The 17,436-nt window shown below is 43.6% G+C and overlaps 5 protein-coding genes across 5 annotated transcripts; 3 read left to right on the top strand and 2 right to left on the bottom strand.

The window, feature by feature from the left end:
• Positions 1-271: 271 nt before the first annotated feature.
• Positions 272-1,111, top strand: PFICI_09675 (uncharacterized protein; the record flags this gene model as incomplete). The annotated part of the gene is made up of 1 exon (XM_007838256.1): positions 272-1,111. The coding sequence occupies one exon, from the start codon at positions 272-274 to the stop codon at positions 1,109-1,111; it is 840 nt and encodes a 279-aa protein (XP_007836447.1).
• Positions 1,112-4,233: 3,122 nt separating this feature from the next.
• On the top strand, positions 4,234-5,061 carry PFICI_09674 (uncharacterized protein; the record flags this gene model as incomplete). Its single annotated transcript, XM_007838255.1, has 2 exons — positions 4,234-4,623; positions 4,738-5,061. The coding sequence occupies 2 exons, from the start codon at positions 4,234-4,236 to the stop codon at positions 5,059-5,061; spliced, it is 714 nt and encodes a 237-aa protein (XP_007836446.1).
• Positions 5,062-5,207: 146 nt separating this feature from the next.
• On the bottom strand, positions 5,208-6,288 carry PFICI_09673 (uncharacterized protein; the record flags this gene model as incomplete). The annotated part of the gene is made up of 5 exons (XM_007838254.1): positions 5,208-5,314; positions 5,381-5,616; positions 5,666-5,752; positions 5,808-5,821; positions 5,881-6,288. The coding sequence occupies 5 exons, from the start codon at positions 6,286-6,288 to the stop codon at positions 5,208-5,210; spliced, it is 852 nt and encodes a 283-aa protein (XP_007836445.1).
• Positions 6,289-6,702: 414 nt separating this feature from the next.
• Positions 6,703-8,295, top strand: PFICI_09672 (uncharacterized protein; the record flags this gene model as incomplete). The annotated part of the gene is made up of 2 exons (XM_007838253.1): positions 6,703-7,171; positions 7,253-8,295. 2 exons carry the CDS (start codon positions 6,703-6,705, stop codon positions 8,293-8,295), a joined length of 1,512 nt encoding a protein of 503 aa, XP_007836444.1.
• Positions 8,296-8,329: 34 nt separating this feature from the next.
• PFICI_09671 (uncharacterized protein) lies at positions 8,330-9,778 on the bottom strand (the record flags this gene model as incomplete). The annotated part of the gene is made up of 4 exons (XM_007838252.1): positions 8,330-8,788; positions 8,844-9,256; positions 9,326-9,530; positions 9,584-9,778. The coding sequence occupies 4 exons, from the start codon at positions 9,776-9,778 to the stop codon at positions 8,330-8,332; spliced, it is 1,272 nt and encodes a 423-aa protein (XP_007836443.1).
• Between the last annotated feature and the right edge of the window lie 7,658 nt (positions 9,779-17,436).

Genomic DNA, 17,436 nt, shown 5'->3' with positions numbered 1-17,436 from the left:
CGTGTCGTGATGGAAGATTGAAGCACAAGGTGCGCAGACATACTGTCTTGCCCAGATATCGCATGCTACGCCAGTGTCCAGATCCAGGCCTCCGTGGACGGACGGCGGAGCCTCGCAACGGTTCCCGACGAGGGCATCCCAACACGACGGCTTACGTGACATCCCGCGAGCTAGAAACGCCCCTCACAAACTAAACTGAACTCTCGGCCCCGTGCATGTGAGTTGTTTTAAAATAATTATTTGTTCTATCAACGCAAGCACGTTTAGCAAAATGGATCTGGGCCCTCACGTACCCAGCCAGGCGTTTACCAAAGACGTCGACCTCTACGCCGAGGTCACGGCCAAGTCCACCCGAGACACTGCCAATGAATTCCTTAAGCTCCTTTCTCCCCTGGCGCCGGGGACCAAGATCCATGACAATGGGTGCGGAGCAGGCGAGGTGACAAGCGCCATCATGGCCGTGAACCCGCCCACAGACATCTCAATCGAGGCGACAGACGTAGACCCAACCTACCTGGAGCGACTGACGGTGGCGGCGGGCGCAAAACATTGGCCGGTGACGGCCTCGCGCATGGCGGCCGAGGACCTCACCTTTGCTGACGAGACATTTGACCTCTCGGTGGCCAACTTTGTCATCTTCATGACGCGCGAGGGCGGCGTGCCCGCCGTCTCTCAGATGCGGCGCACGCTACGGCCCGGCGGCAGCGCCATTTTCACCTCGTGGGCCCGGCTACCGCAGGTCGGGCCGGCGCAGGCCGCGCACGCAGCGACGCGGGGCCCGGATGGGCCACCGCTGCGCGAAATTCCTCCCGAGTGGTGGCGCGGCGAGCACCTACGCGGCGTCGCCATCAAGGCCGGCTTTGCCCAGGGGCAGACTGAGTTGCATACTGTGAATGTCCACCTGCACTACGACAGCGCCGAGCGGCTCGCGCGCCTCATCTGGAGCTGGCTGGGGCCCCCGCTGTCGGGCTGGCTCGAGTCGGATGAGGAGAACTGGGACAAGGCCATTGAGGTCATCCTGAAGAGCTTCGAGGAGAACGATGACTTCAAGCTAGGGCCGGACGGCGTCGAGGTGCAGCTGACTGCCAATGTGCTTATTGCTCGCAAGTAGTACAGGGAGAGCTACAGAGCATGTTTCTGCGCATTGTATACGAATGTCTGGTGTCAGTTGGCCTGCCAGGTCTAGATTCCAAAAATACACTACGCTGTTTTTTTTCCTGTCCAAAAATAACATAATACATGGTCCTTAGAGGATCGGGCGCAACTGGCACTGTGTTACTTCTCATTTACCCTGTTCTCGATTGGCAACTTTTAGTACCATGGTTGAACCTGCTGTTACAGAGTCGCAATGTTGCTGCCCAGCAAGATTTGCCGCCCCCCTTACATCGGCCGGGCCCCGCAGCTTCGTTAAATGTGGTATCTTTGGTTAACGCAAACCCTCTTGTTGATGTCTCGGGAGCCGAATCCACAAATTTCGGTAGCCGAAGTGGCTTGGCATAACAGCCCAGGAGTCATGCCTTCTTTATCTTGTCCCGCTTTTGAGATTGCCGGAGAGGGTGAGCCATAGAGTAAAACGGGATCGACTCTGATCTAAACACAGTACTGGTATATACATTGATTACAGACTGCCTGAATAATAGAGCAACTGTCACGTATAAACAGGTATACCGTATAACATACACATATGGTGAGAGACTAGTGAGGGCATTAGGTCCTACATTAAATGACTTTGGTAGTTATTTATAGTGGAAAGAAGATGATGTATAGTTGCAAATGCCGTTAAGAACTTTTACCTTTTCTTTTTTTTTTTTGCTGTTGTGGTCTGGTTTCAATGTATAGTAATGATGCAACGACCAACGTCACCATGCTTAGTAACGTTGAGGGATACTTCATTGACAGGTATATTGGGTCATCGTACACAATTAATGCATCCCAAGAGACTACACCCCTATCCCCATGTGAAGTATAAAAGTTGTACACTAGTAATCTCTACCCCTTGACGGTGTCCTAAGTTATGTCTCTTACAGCTCCAGCGTTAAAGTGAAATACAAGTTCATCTTGCCCTCACGTTCGTGATAGTGACCTCGGCATGCCATTTAATGATTGAGTGATAGGCTGCTGACCGACAAATAAACGCGGTGCGTCTCCCCAACATCTCTGTGGCCGTCCTATTGAAACGCACCTTACTATGTTTTACCTATATGCTAATCCTATAGAGTAGGAACAGGTGGTCAGTTTCTACAACAATGAAATCAATCCATCAGTTTGAACTTGGACCAGTCTGCCCAATTGAGGTGCGGCCTCAACTCCACAGCCCGTACTTTTGGACAAAGATCCTCTAAGACTCTCGGACCGTATGCTGATGTGGTCTTCCAATCCCTGAACTCCGGCAAGGGTAAATCTTGCCAACCATAGCCCGAAAGACTAGCTTCGAGTCTCAATTACGTAAGTTTACCCAGAGTGATGGTTTTAGCCTGTACGTTATTATACATTAGTGAACCTGATGCTCCAAGAAAAAAAACATGTATCCATCTCAAATGGCCCGTAACATGTTGTTGGTCGTCTTTATCCTCTGTGTCCACCTGATGATTTACAACTTACTCAGATGTGGCATGCGGATAGAGAGATGGCCCAAGAAGTTGAGCCACCAAAAGGTGGAGATCCAGATATTACGTAGTGCAGTCTTGCCGTATTCCATGGCGATGAGCGTTGAAGTTCTCCGGCCAATTTTTATGAGCAGTCGGTCACGGTTCATGGAAAGCAAAACCACGGTTATAGTGGTGTTATTTATCATTTCCCAGTTCTACTTTTGTCTCTTCCGGGTGCAGGTAATCTTGGCACGGGTAGACCAAAAGTCCAGGTGTGAGCAGTGCTGATTAGAACCAGAATACGGCCGGATATCCTGATTTCTTACAGGTTCAACCTGGATCTTCAGATGGCATACCCTATGAAATGTTTTCAGATAGTCGGATCTAAGGTAAATGGCGTCAAGTTGAGATTAACATCATACAACAAGGTTAATTATGGGCTTCATAACGTTCTCGCATCCAGGAATGGGTTTGGCGCGGCTAAGCATAGAAACATCATTTTGATCAACGTAAATGGTGTTGCTTGGCACCTAGACGATGCAAAATGTTGATGCCACGGAGACGCTCATTTCATTAGGCATATCAAAACAGGTCTCCATAGGAGGCATTCAAGTCGATATCTTCCCGAACTTAGACTGGCCTGCTCAGGTAAAGAAACAAAGTCTTGAAGACAATACTGGCGGCCACGGTGCCAAAGTGCCAGGGCCTTGTGGGCCGATGAGAATGCTTTCTCATTGGTCGCTCATGCTTCTTCATACATGTCTCTGCCTCGACGGGACGATGCATTCGCCTAATGGTCGCGGGCCGTGCCTAGATGATCGGCTTGGTTAATGTAATCATCTCCCGGCCATCCAGAAATCCTGGACCCTGGGGAAGTCCTTAACCCTGCCAGTATCGTGAGCCCGAAAGACACTGCATGCAGCCAGGGTGTGGCTGCGGATTGTTGGCTTGCGAGCCGCGGCATATGTGATACTTGGCTGCGTCTAATATGTGTCACAGCTAATGAACGACTCACCACCCTCTTCCATATGTAAAATTCAGATGCATCACGGGTGATGTTGGTCGTGGCGTCATGGCTCAGTAGTGTGGCCACCGCAATGAGCATGGGTCCGGAACGGTCTCATACGACGGCCATGATTGTGAACAAGTCTCCATCCTCCTCGATGAAATTTAATTATTGGTTTCTGGATGGCAACTTGACTAGATGCGCCGCTCAAAGCCGATATACTGGAGCAACACAACACTACTCGGGAGTGGTGCGGGTGCTGGCGCTAGGCAAGAGGCTGGTGGTATTGGTTGGGCAGTACTTGAATAGCCTTAGGGAAGGTACAAACAATATCATATATTCAGTTTCTTGGTCGAACAGCTTTTCCTGCACTGGTATTCTCGAGGATCTACAGAAGAGTTTGGCTACAGTACACACTGCGTAGTAGGTAAACAGTCACTTGGAAGTCCTGTCTAAGTGTTTTCACACCCGCCCTCGGCTACCGACCCCGGTTGTCGGTGCTCCACAGCTACTAGTCTATATTGTCCGCTTATTGGATCAATAGAAATCAGAGCTCCCAACATTAACGTGCTTGTCCTCACTCATCTGCATCACTTCAGTTGCAACTCTGCTAGCAATAACATTGTACTTATATCCAAGATGCCAGTTATTCAGACCCTACCACGACCCATCGCCGACACGTGGTACCTTGCGTACGGTTCAAATCTGAGCACTCAGAAGTTTATTGATGACCGGGGCATCACGCCGCTGTCCGCAGTTGCCGTGATCGTCCCAGGATGGACATTGACAATTGACAGCGCAGGGTTTCCGTATTCAGAACCCGCATTCGCGAGCATTTCCCCAATTCATCACACTGGGAACAAAAAGGCTGTCGAACTGATCGGCACAGCGTACAAACTTGACCCGGATATGTACCAAAAGGTCCTCAAGTCTGAGGGTGGAGGCATAGCGTATGCAGAAATTGAGGTCTGGGCTATCAATATGTCAGAGGAAGACCCGAATGGCATTGCAACTAGCAGCACCTTTGCAGTGAGATCTCTGGTAACTGTTCTGCCAAGGGAGGCTCGGCCAAGTGCACGATATATGGTACTACACATTCTCCAGAGTTTCTTTAGACTGTGCCCTCTGACATGAATAATGCAGGCTCTTCTTCGGATGGGGGCTGATGCAGCTAAGTTCCCTTTGGCATACCAGAAGTTCTTGGCAGGTATCACAGAATATCACCCCTCCGAAAAGCCGATGGCGAAACTTGGAGCATCTCTGTTCCTGGCCTTCTGGAGGCCGGTGATGTCGTTAATGGAAAGGATTACTAAGGCGAGTTTGAAAAATCGCAGCACGGGCTACGCACCAATTTGGGTCATTGTCATGGTTAGGATAGTAATGGTCAGCATGTGGTTTTATCACGATTTTGTCCATGCACCGATCTGGGGAAGGGGAGATGGTATGGGCAGTGCCCTGGTCTTGTGATCATCTACAGAATGGGATCAATCATAATCACGAGTGCTGTAATCGAGGGCGTTGGTCGGATCAAGTCAGACCATTTGATCATGTGCTAGACTGGTGTTCTGCTTGGCCGATGGCCACGTTTCTATTCCCGATTCAAAATATTCAGCTCATTGAGACTCGTTCTCATAGAATACCAGGCATCGGACCTCAACACTTTCCCTCAGCTTGGCATTGGTGGGTGCATGTGGATGTTGGAAAGCACCATGTGGGCATACTGGAGGTTTTTAGCAGGTCGCCATGCTGGCACATAACGTCCTACGGGGTCCGCCACAAGACTTACATTTAGCCGTACCGTCCTTGCTATCCCATATCTTTATAAAGGTCACTTCATGCGACTCCTGGTGGTCAAGGTAGTACCACCGCTGCTGGTCTGAATAGTTGATAGACACTGTCTGCCCCTGTCTATCAAATCGCTCCCGGAAGATGCTGGTGGGGTGGATTTCTGAGTCCTTGAAACTGCGGTAATCGGCGCATGCCAGAGGCCAGTCCTCCACAACTTCGAATGGACGCCAAACGCTGTAAAGTCAGAAATGGTGACCGCAAAATCTTGGCTCACAAGCCTTACTTAATTACTTGTACGCGTCCCTGTAGCAACCTTTCGGCATCCTCCTCAGCATGCCGATGAACTCTGCCAATTGCGCCGATAGCGGACCTGAAACCAATTAGCAGTGTGAGCGACACTATGACTTGGTTTGGTCAAGGCCTACTGGTCGACATGAGCCTGGAGAGTTTGTTAACATGCGTGTTTTGAGCCCGTTTGTTTGTTTGGCTATAACTGACCAATGTCGCCGGTTGCTCCCTGCCGTTGGGATTTTCTCCAGCAGCAAGGGCCGGATCTCGCTTACGATAGGTATGATCGAATATGATAACCTTGCTGGCACCAGTGGTCCGTTTGATTAGTGCCTCTACGCGTGGGTAATATTCTTTCTCAACCGCCAGTTTATTCCTTTCCCGGATCGATTGTATTATTTCGTCTCCGATCGGCTCATCCTCGAAGAAACCGAACCCATGAATGTCTAGCTTAAAGGCATCCTTGGTTGGTCTAGCATCATGAAACTGGACCGAAAAGTCCTGGTTCTTAAAGTTTGTAGCAGGAAATAAATCGTCCGACTTTCCGCGGATGTAAGGCGCATCCTCCTTCCCGTCCCAGGGCTCCAGGAAGGACATCTGGCTTTGGACGACAGCCATGGTGTGTAGAGTACGTGAGTCCAGTCAATGGTCATGTTCGGTTAGCACACCGGAGCTGAGCGCGGAATTTATCAAGTAAATGTGTTATATAATATGCATATAAGGCGTGGCCCGGCCGGCATCCGAACAAGGCGATTCCGTTAGTACTCTTTAGATTTGCGGCCCCCGTTGGTCTCAAAGCCGATCCGCTCTAATAACTGAGCAGCCTGTAATTTCACCATGCTAACGACTCCCGTTGTCCGGCATACTCTTTATTCGTCGCAGCTGCAGCTAGATACTGATTAAGGGTGATTATCTATCATAGCTACCTTTGTGTTGGACTAGTGAATCCTCCGCTCTCTCCGCGGTATTGTAGGTCAACCTGGACTGCTACCATCAATCATACGTCCGATTGCCCTGTAAGGAGAACAATCCATGGATTCAGCGGAAGAGACAGAGAGAGCCCCGCTTCTTGCGCCACCAGACAGGGCGGAGGCGGGCACGAGCATCTCCACAACGCCGATGCCAGATTCCCCTCCGAGCCCTTCCGACACCACACTACCCAGCCCGGGTGAAGCCAACGCCGCCGTTGGGGGCCAGCACGAAGAAGACACCATTGCCCGCTTTCTGCCCATTGCCTTTACGGCCTCGTTTGCCATCGCCGCGACCTCGGCGACAACCATCTACGCGTACGCCAGTATCACGTGCGCGGACCCGGCGCGCTGCCAGGACGAGGAGCAGGACCGATACGCAGGTGTGGTCGCACTGGCCACGACCGTGGCCAACTTCTTTGGTGTGCTGGCCGTCGGCTTCTTGCGGCCCTGGACCGAGTCTCACCCCAAGCTCGGTCTCTACTTTTGGATCCTATGCCGGGCCACGGGTATCGCCATTCTGGCAGTCGGCGGTGAGTGAGCAAATGCACTCCCCTTTCATCCCCCCTTGTCTTGTCAAGTAGCTGACGCGAATCTTGCCTTCCTTTTTGAAGTCCTGGTTCGCAATATAAACGTTGCAATTGCGGGCCGGGTCTTTGATGGACTTGCGACGGACAATATCTTGCACTACGCACTTGCCGCAGTGTACCTCCGTACCAAGATGCCAGGTCGGTTCTCGCAGCTCATGGGAACCTCGCTAGGCCTGTACATGGTCGGCATGTCCCTGAGCCCTACCATCGTAACTCTGCTTCCTAGCTTTATCGTGAGCTTCGTTGTCGCCATTGCCCTGCTCGGACTCTCGTTATTGTACCTCTGCTTCTTGGTTCCCCCATTAGCCCGAGGCCCTGAACGTGGCTGCCCCGCGCGGCCCGTCCAGCAAGAGACGCATCCGAACAGCACTCGGACCTCGTTTTTGGAGCCCGTATTCTATTTTCACCGAGAGCCCATCGTCGCCCTTCCAGGTTTAGCGGTACTCCTTTACAATAGTGCGCAGGCCTACCTCTTCCCGGTAATAATGGTGCACGCTGCGCTCAGGTACGGATTCACCAGCACCGAGAACGGGTATCTCATATCCCTGGCGGCAGCCACGTCATCCGTATATCTTCTTGTCACGTTGTATATTGTGCCGCGCGTGCGCAGCCGCTTCCGAATCGATAGGAGGGGAGCAGCCGGCGAAGCTGCTGCTCCCAGTAGCCGCAAGACCTACAGCGAAAACAGTCGATTGGGAAGAGGGCGATACTATTTCAACGCCGACCTTAGCTATGCTCTCCTGTCCATGTCTATCCAGCTCGCAGTTCTGCCTCTTTTCCCGATGGTACATAGCGCAGGGTCAATCTACGGCCTGGTGGTTCTGGTTGCCCTAGGGCTGGCTGCCCCAAGCTTCATCAAAAGCTACGCAGTTCTAGGTGCCACGGATAAGGGCTCGGCGGTAGCAGGAATGGCAGTCACTGAAAGTGCTGGCGGGTTGTTATCGCCCATTATACTGGGTGCCATCCAGAGTATGGATGGCCAGGGATCAGTTTTCTTTGTTGCATCATCGTTAGTTGGTGCAGCGATGCTGTGTCTGCTAGCAACTCTTTGTCTAGGTTCAATGTGACCTCATTTATTGTACTCCCTACTTTGCTACATTCTCAACTAGAATTGAGTTCTCTACATTCTAGACCACTACAAAACCGACCCAGAGCCTCATCCAAAACGCCGGGTGCAATGGCAAAGTTCATTCTCGCCCAGCCCTTGGCCGCCTCCGGCAAATGATAGCTTCGACCTGCGGACACTGTAACGCCGGCCTGTTTACATTTCTGGATGATTTTTGCCTCCTCTTCCGACGTCTGTGCATTGGGATCTATGCGGAAGAACACAAACGGGCCATGGTTGACCGGTATATATGGAAGGCCATGGCTCTTGAGAATGGCAGTAGTGCGCTGATACGCATCGGCGAGGCGTTGGGAATTCAGCTCTAGCAGCCGTGGGAGCTCGGGCGATTTTAGTAGGCTGGCGGTTGCAATAGCTGTGAGGCACGACATTTGTGTAGTTGACGTCAATGCCAGCCCCGTAGCTAGTGGGCGGTTTTTCTGGGTAACACAACAGCCCTGGCGCTAGTTTAGAGGATTTCCACATGAGCGAAGGGGTTCCTAGTAAACATACCATCCGCATACCGCTGGAGCCAAGATCTTTGCTAGTGCTCCATATCATATGAACACGTGATGGATCACACCCCAAAGCTTTGATGTCGAGTTCCAAGATTGACACGAAAGGCGTGGGGTCCTTTAATTCAGGATTCTGGAAGCTAGATAAGGCGTAAATCTCATCTGAAATGAGGTGGATCTTCCTCTGGTTGCAAAACCTGATGACATCCTTAATAACCTCCACCGGATAGCACTGGCCAATGGGATTGTTCGGGTTTGTGAATAGAAGAGCCTTTACCGGATGGGGGGAGGATGAGAAGGCGGCTTCTAGTGCTGGAATCACCTCCAACGTTAGGGCACCCTCAAGGTTGTTCAAAGTGACGAACACGGGTTGCACGCCTGACTTGACGCTCACCAGCCAGTCAAATCCACCTATCGAGAAACAGCGTGTTAGTCCTCCAGACACCACTTGTCGGCTAGGCTTGCTCTGGTGCTACATACTCCAGCACGGTGTAAGAATAAGAAGACCGTCTCCTGCCTCGCACGTGTTGTACAGCAGGGAATCGAGGCAGAATGTCGACCCTGGGGCAGTGGAAAGATGCTCCTGTGTCACCGGGATGCATGGGCGAAAGTACGAGTTGAAGAACCCCACGAGAGCCTCTAGAAGATCGGTATCCCCCGCCAACCCGTTCTGGTACGAGAGGTGCTTTTCTCTTGTTAGATCATGAACTAGAAAGCTGCCGGGCCCACGATACATACTCTATCACTTAAACCATCCTGTACGGCCTTCTTGTAGAAATCAATGAGCTCCTTTCGGATCAGCCAGTTCTCTGAGGTGGCTAGATCGATACACGGTTGCTCAGCATGCTCTCGCTCCGTGGCAGCCTTGCTGATGCGTGGCCAGACAGCGTCAACATTAGCAGCACCTCGTGCTGAAAGTCCGTAGCCCTGCATGATGGCTGGCGCTTTATCCGGCGGATGGGTGACCCTAGTTATGGCTATCTAGATACCAAGAGGATATATTTCGGGTCATCTATGCTTGCCATCTTCTTATAGTCCTTGTGTGAAAACCCATCTCGACGATGCCTGCGTTGCTGCAAGATGGTTGGTTTGCCGTGGATATGACCCGGCTACCGAGGACCTGCTGGTAATGCTACATGCCGTGGGAGTTCAATGGCGTGGGACGGGGGTATTGTGTATTGAAGCCTGGACTGATGCAGTATGGATGTCAATTGTGTAACGTATTAATCTATGTTGGCCGGTTGTTGGTTTTAACGAGGTGCAGGCTTATTCGGGTGGTCCCAGCTGTTCCCCGGGACCCCTGGTGAATGGGGACCTCTCATGCATTATCCATGATCTGACACGGCCGGGAGAGGGCTGCTGCTTGGATCATCTATCCTGACCTAGTACTATTATTCTTGGTATTCTTGGTCATTATGTACTCTGTACATCTCGTGAGTACAGACTGTGGTAGTCTGTACGGGACTTATGAAGGAGCAATCTCGCGCAGTGAATGTTTGCTGGCATCGTTTTGTACGTCAAGAGTCTGTATGTCTTCCATGGGGCCTATAATTTATACAGACCAGATTTTTTATATTGAATGGGAAATTCGTTTTCCTGTGTTTGAACGCAGAAGAAGATGCCGTCCAATTGTTCTGAGGGTGGCGTGCAGTAAGAAGCGATACAGGGTCCAGAGGGTCGAAAGAATCGACTTTGGGGGGAAACTACCTACTAGGTAGGTTAGTACACACCGACATGAGCGCACATGCAGCCGTCCGTCCCCCACCCCACCAGCCCCGCTCAGGCCGGTACAGGGATTACTCGGCTATGGGTACAAGTAACCCTTATGCCTAGCATAGTACGTAAGGTAGCCTTGATACCAAAGTCACTATACACACACATTTCAACAAATATATGTGCTATTGTACGTAGGAATACCCGCTGGACCTGTACACAGCACGATATAGGACGTTCGATTGGCACCCACAATTTGGGCTAAAGGGCTACTTTATACTAGCGACAATTATCTAATCGGCATACGTAGCCCCTAATTTTCGGAAAAAAAGAAAAAAAAAAAACCAAGGATTATTGTACAGGACACCGGGGCAATAGGGCCATCATATCCACGGGAACTAAGTGCGGGTGGCGTCCGGGCCATTTTCTGCCAAAGTGACAGGTATATGCACATTTCAGGCTAGCCTGGGCTGCAGGATTCAGCCATACGCATTTGGGCGAATACGAAGCATCACTGCATCATAATTCGGCAGGGTGACCGAGCAATGCCGAGAACAGTGGTACTGTTCGGGGTCGATCCATTGCAAACGAAAAACAGGATGGGCATTATGGCAATCTACCTCTAACCTAAGCCAAGATATGAGGGGGAAAAGTAGATTGAGGGAGCGTTAAAAAGAAGTCGAGTGAACCCTACCGATCTACAAAAGAGATGTCCTAAAGAGCTCTCTAATATGCCTGAGCAGGTGATCTGCAGTGGGTACTAACTAAGTACATAGGTTAGTGCAATACTGTCAAGCATCTTCCCATGTTCACACAAGACAATATATCAGCCGTATGAAAACACAACGCAGCAGCCCAGTAAGCCCAGTAAAGACCTTGCCCATCGAGAACAATGTGGCACAACATGAAGACGTTGGTGATTCGTACCCTCCTGGTCGCTTTCGACTTGTCACGTACGCTTCGGGAGCATTGCATGTTGGTGCTGGCAGCCACCTGCGCTTTCGGATACTCAGGAAAGGGCTAGGTCCAACACATAGATCCGCTGACATACATGCCCTATCAAGCTGGTCTAATCAGATATGTAAATCTTTACGTGTTTTGCCGAAATGGAGGGGTAAGGCATACGAAATGTGCTGTTTACTGCAAATTTAAGACTGGATGAAATGACCACATATATCCTTAGGCAATGCAGAAATAATTACCGACGGTATATGTATTCCCTGTAATATAGGGCGGATACTCTCGATCATTATCCCCTAACCTAGCATTTATGCCGACCGCGAAGGAACCGAAGCGCGGCAGGCAGATCAGGCAAGCGGCGGAGGAGCCGCATGTCAGGTCTCGGTCATCGACATAATACACGGAGAAGCAGCTGGGATCCCCCAGCCCCCAACCCCTAACCCAAAAAAAAAAAAAAAAAACAGGAATTACCTGGTAGCGGCGTCAAGGTCGGGTCCCTGAAAAGATCAAATCGGAGGTAACCCAACAGCTCAACGCAGTTCTAGACTTCTGTTACTACGAATCGGACTCATTAACCGCACAAGGGAATTCTGCATGCATCAAACCTGCACCAACATCCTTCCTGTGCGGATGTTGGGTTGGCTATGCTGCGCCGGCTATTACAAAGTAGCACCAAGGAGAATACCTTTACTCAGCGCTTCCTTTATCATCTACGGAGTATGCAACTCGTATTTCAGTAATTTGTAATTGCTCTCGCTCACGTCAGATTGCTGCCGTGGTTTTGCTATCGACGCAGCCTTACCAAGAGCTACGGAATGCGCCTTTGTGGATGTAACCTTGCTGGTCCCGCCAACAGCACATGCAGAATGGCTCGGGGCGTGATAGGTGCGAAGTACTCCACATCTGGTTGCCCCGCGAATCATAGCAACAATAAGGAGTGTGAGGCGGTTCTCCCAGTATGTAGGGACTTTTTCGACTTTCGTGGACATAATTGACGCGTAGGCAATATACAAAGCAAGTATGTACCTTTTCGGATGCATGAGCAACGCTGCTTAGTCCCACACCTCCCACGGCAAGGGAAAAGGTACTGTACATAGTGTGAAAAGATATGATAGGTATGGGTAATAGTTGATGTATTAGTTGAGTTGTTTACATCCAACAGAGGCTGGATGGTCAAAGATATATACATGTGTGGAGAAGCGCTCCACTTATTCCTACATTTTGACACATAGTTCAAGTCTCCTGCAAGAAAGGCGTCATCCTCGCCGCCCTGCTATACTACCGGGAGAGCAGCTTGTGTTTAACAGTCAGGTAGCTGCAGAATAGATAGGGGGTCGATGCATATATATTAATATAACTTAATGATCTATATAAAGGGCTATTTTTAAAAGGTTTTGTGGTATTCCTATTATATAAGGTTTTTATTAGCTATATAGCAGCTAATATTTCCCCGTAATGCTATAATTTAATATACCTTTTTAATATAAATTTAATTATGCTAAATTATTTTATTATAATATATTCCGGGGAAATAAAAAGCTTTTTCGGCATTAAAACCGTTTTTTTAAATGCTTTTAGTTCTTTTTTAATTAAGTAGCAAATAGGCCGTAATTCCCTTAAGCTCCGTAAAATAATTTAAAATATAAACGCCGCGCCTATTATTATTCCCGTTTTAGGCTTATACCTAAGCTATAAAATAAAATAATTAGCCAAAAAATAAAATAATTATTTAGCGCCGTAAAATAATTACCTAATAGCTAATAATTATAAATATAAATAACCCCTTAAATCCCGGATTTCCCGTTTTTTTTTTTCTTTTTTTTTATTAACTTTCCCGAATCGTAAATCTACCCTTTTATTATTATTTATTATTATAATATTACTCCTACGATGCCTTTATCGTCGATACCGTTAATTTTGTTAATTTCGGCTTCGCCGTTGGTTTTTTGTTATATTTATTTTTTATTTTTTTAGGTCCCCGCGAAATAAGCGCGATTTTGTAATATTGCTAATATATAATTTTTTTTAAATTTTTATTTAAATATTTTAGTATTTCTTTTTAATTATATTTCCGGTAAATTTCTATATAATAAATGCTTTATAAATAAATAGCTAATAAGTGTTTATAGCCTAATTTTTAACGCGTTTTCCCGTTACCGCTATAATGCCGGCCTTTTTTAATAACGGTAAAAATCCTTTTTATAAGTTTTTTTTTTTAAATAGGTTATTAGTGGTTTAAAGCTAATTCGCTATAGCTTAAAGGATTTTTTATTATTATTACTTTTATTATATAAAAAACTAAAAGCCTCCCGAAATTTGGCCTTATTATTACGATTTTAAAAGTAAATATTTTCGAATTATTTTCGATATATTAGCGGTATACCCGCGAATTATTAGCTAATCCGAATTTTAGCCGAAAACTCCGATAAATGCAAAAGTTATTAAATTTTTAAAAAGGCTTATATTTAAATTTATAATAACTGCGATTTTATTTCGAATTAGCTGCTAATTTTTTATAGCCTGCCCGTACCGCAAAAATTATTAAAGCCCGTTTTGCAAATATATATAAGCATTTTTTTAGCAAAATATTTATAAATTTTAAAATTTCCCGTATTTATAAGCTATTTATTAACTATTTACGATTTAAAAACGTATTCCGTAATACCTAAAATTAGCTAAAACGCGTTATATAATAAAAAAAAAATCGTAAAAGTTTTCCCGCTTATAAAATCGTTAAATTTAATAAATTAGATTATTAGGCGGCCGCTGTTATTTTGCTAATAATTTACGAAATTTAAGCTAATTATATTAGTTATTTCGCTTCGGAAATTCGCTTTTTTTATAAAGCTGTAAAGGCTTCGAATAAGCTTTACCGTTTTATTTTTAGTAATTTTGCCGGCTTTTTTAACAAATTTTAGGAATTTTATATTTCGTATTAAAAAATAATAAATAATTTTTTTCGATATAGCTTCGACCTTATTTCGAACCACTTATTAATTTTTTACTAAAATTAAAATGCTTTAGCCGTAGATTTTAATAAAAAAAATAATGGAAATAATGGTTTTCCTAAAGAAATTTAAACCTTTACCCTCGGTTTTAAACGTTAGGTAAAAAATGCTTTATTAATAAGTCGCCGCTGCGTCGCCGGGCTTTCGCGGTTCGTAAATATATATTTATTTAGTTTTTATTATTATATTATTAATATATATCGCGGGAGGTCTAGCCTTTAAAAAATATAAAATATTCCCGAAAATTTTTAAAAAATATTTATTAGTAAATTACCTATAAACCTTTTATAATGCTTTTAATATATTTTTATAATTTTAAAATTTAAAATTTTACTAAACCTTTATAATTTTTATAATAATTTATATTAATATTTTGCTTATTTTTAAATATTAACATAATAATTATAAATAGCTAATTTAAATTTATTAGTATAAATAGTCCTAATAAGGTCGCTAATCTTTTTTAGGTACCGCTATTATAAGAAACCTAGGTTTTTACGGTTTTCCTAACTTTTTAATATAAATTATTTTTTTTATAAAGTTATTAATAAATACCGGCTAAGGCATTTTCCGTCCGCCGTTAATAATTAAAATTATAATATTTATAAAATTAATTAAGCTTTTAAATTATTCGAATTTCTGCCTAAGCAGGGCTTTTATAAGCTTATTAGCTATTATTTAATTGGTTTTTATTTAATAAATTTCTATATAGCTTTATTAAACCTCCTGCCTTAGCTAATAAATATAAATATTTATATACTTAAGTTTTATTTATAATTTCGCAGCTTTTTTAATAAAAAATCGAATAATTTATTTATTATTATAAATAATAATAAATTATTTATTAAATTTTAAGCCTAAAGATTTTATTAGCTTAAAAAAGTAGATATTTTTTTTTGCCGTTTATAATAAAGCTAAAAATTCGGCTTTAATAAATAAAATAGTTATAATATTTTATTTATTAGCTCGTTATATAATCGGCCTTCCGAATAAAGTTATTATATAACTTTAGCTATTTTTCTTATTTAAAATATTATTTGCAAATAAAGCATCGTTTGCGTAAATAAATGCCTTCGTTTTATTTTTTAAAAATTTATATTAAATATTTAGCTATTTTATCGAATATAAATAGCTAATTATTTAATCCGTAACTTAATAATATTATAATAATAGGTTTAAATTAAATTTAAAAAGCCTAGCTGCTGCGAATATTATATCCGGCCGAATTAAAATAGCTATATATAAAATCGACCTAATTTTAAATTAGTATAATAATTAGGATTTTATATCGGCTTTATTTTCGAATAAAAATAATTCCCTAAATATCGGGATATTTATTCGTTTTAATTCTTTATCGAATTTAAAATTCGCTATAACCTTTTCGATATATAATTTTTATAAAAGCTATAGCTTTTTTGCTATTCGGTCGCGGGAAATATTTATGCCTAGGAATTATTTTAATTTTTTTTTTCTTTTAATTTAAATTTTAAATAAAAAACGGCTTTAATATTACTAAATTTTTGCTAATACGCCCGTTAATAGCAAAAAATTATATTATTTACGTAAAAAAAATAATAATACCCTTTTTTATTATAATATATAGCTTTTATAAAACTTTTATAAAACCGAAATTTATTAATGCTTTAATAAACGTTTATTATTATATAAATAAGGATTTCCGAAGGCTATATAAGGCTTTTTTTAAACGTAATACCTTTTTAAGTTATTCGAACCTAAAAAGAAATTTTATATATATTTTTTTATCGATATCCGCCTATATAAACGCATTTATTACGTTTATTTAATACGTTTTTAGGTTAAATTAAACCGTTATTGCTAATAATATCTATAATAATATAATTGCAAAAATTATAATACGCGTTAATAAATCGCTAATATATTATTAATTCTTATATATTATAAGCCTAGCTTTTAGCTTAGTAAGGATTTTATTATTATCTTTATAAATAAATACCTATATACTATAAATTATTTAATGCTTTATAGCTATTTGCTTTAAGTGTTTTAATTACGATTTAAATTTTTTTATATGCTAACGTATATAATCGTTTATAATTTACCGAAAAGCATTTTTAAATAGGTATTACTTTAAATTTTTATAGGTTTTCGGTAATTTTAGGATATCCGTAATTCGTAGGCTCGGCTTATTTTTAGCTTTTTTAAAGAAAGCTTTTTACTAAGCTATTACGATTTTTTTTTTCCTAAAATCGAAAAACCTATCCGTATATTACTATTATATTTTATCTAAAATCGCTAAATTAATACTATTATTCTCCGGCTCGGATAAAAATATATTTAACGATATTATTAAAAAAATAGCTTTAAATTCCTTTACCTTTTTATTTTTAATCGGGCTTAAAAATATATTAAAATTAACTAAATCTAAATTACCAGGCTTTAATAGCGTAATTAAAGGTATTTAATATTATTAATTAATTTTAAAAATATTATTATTAGTTTTTTTCGGTTTTTTAATTATATTTTTTTCGGTAAGGTCGCTAATGGTTAAACGCTATACCGCTTTTAAATCCGCTTATTCCTCGATTTTTTTTATATTAATTACCTTTTGGTTTTATACCTTTACGAATTTTAGGAATTCGTCGAGCTCGGCTTTTAAAAATTCCCTAAAATTTAGCAAATCTTTCCGGTAAATTTATAATTTATCGAAAATTACGTTTTTAACCCGGAATACCTGTGACGGTCCACGCTAAGTGGTCCGTGCTGGCCAGCCTGGCTGCACGGGCCACGGGCCCGTCCCCCACCGGCTTATCCGTAGCTATTAATAAAACTGTTCCGTAGCCGAGGAGTACCTTAAAGCTCCTCGTCTTTAGATCAATACTAAACCATAGGGTATACATGGCAAAGCCCATTCTTGTCCGTTGGTGCCGT

This window comes from Pestalotiopsis fici (assembly GCF_000516985.1).
Source record: "Pestalotiopsis fici W106-1 unplaced genomic scaffold PFICI_Scf_7, whole genome shotgun sequence".
In the NCBI taxonomy this organism is placed as follows: Eukaryota; Fungi; Ascomycota; class Sordariomycetes; order Amphisphaeriales; family Sporocadaceae; genus Pestalotiopsis; species Pestalotiopsis fici.
This window is presented reverse-complemented; position numbering and strand designations above follow the sequence as displayed.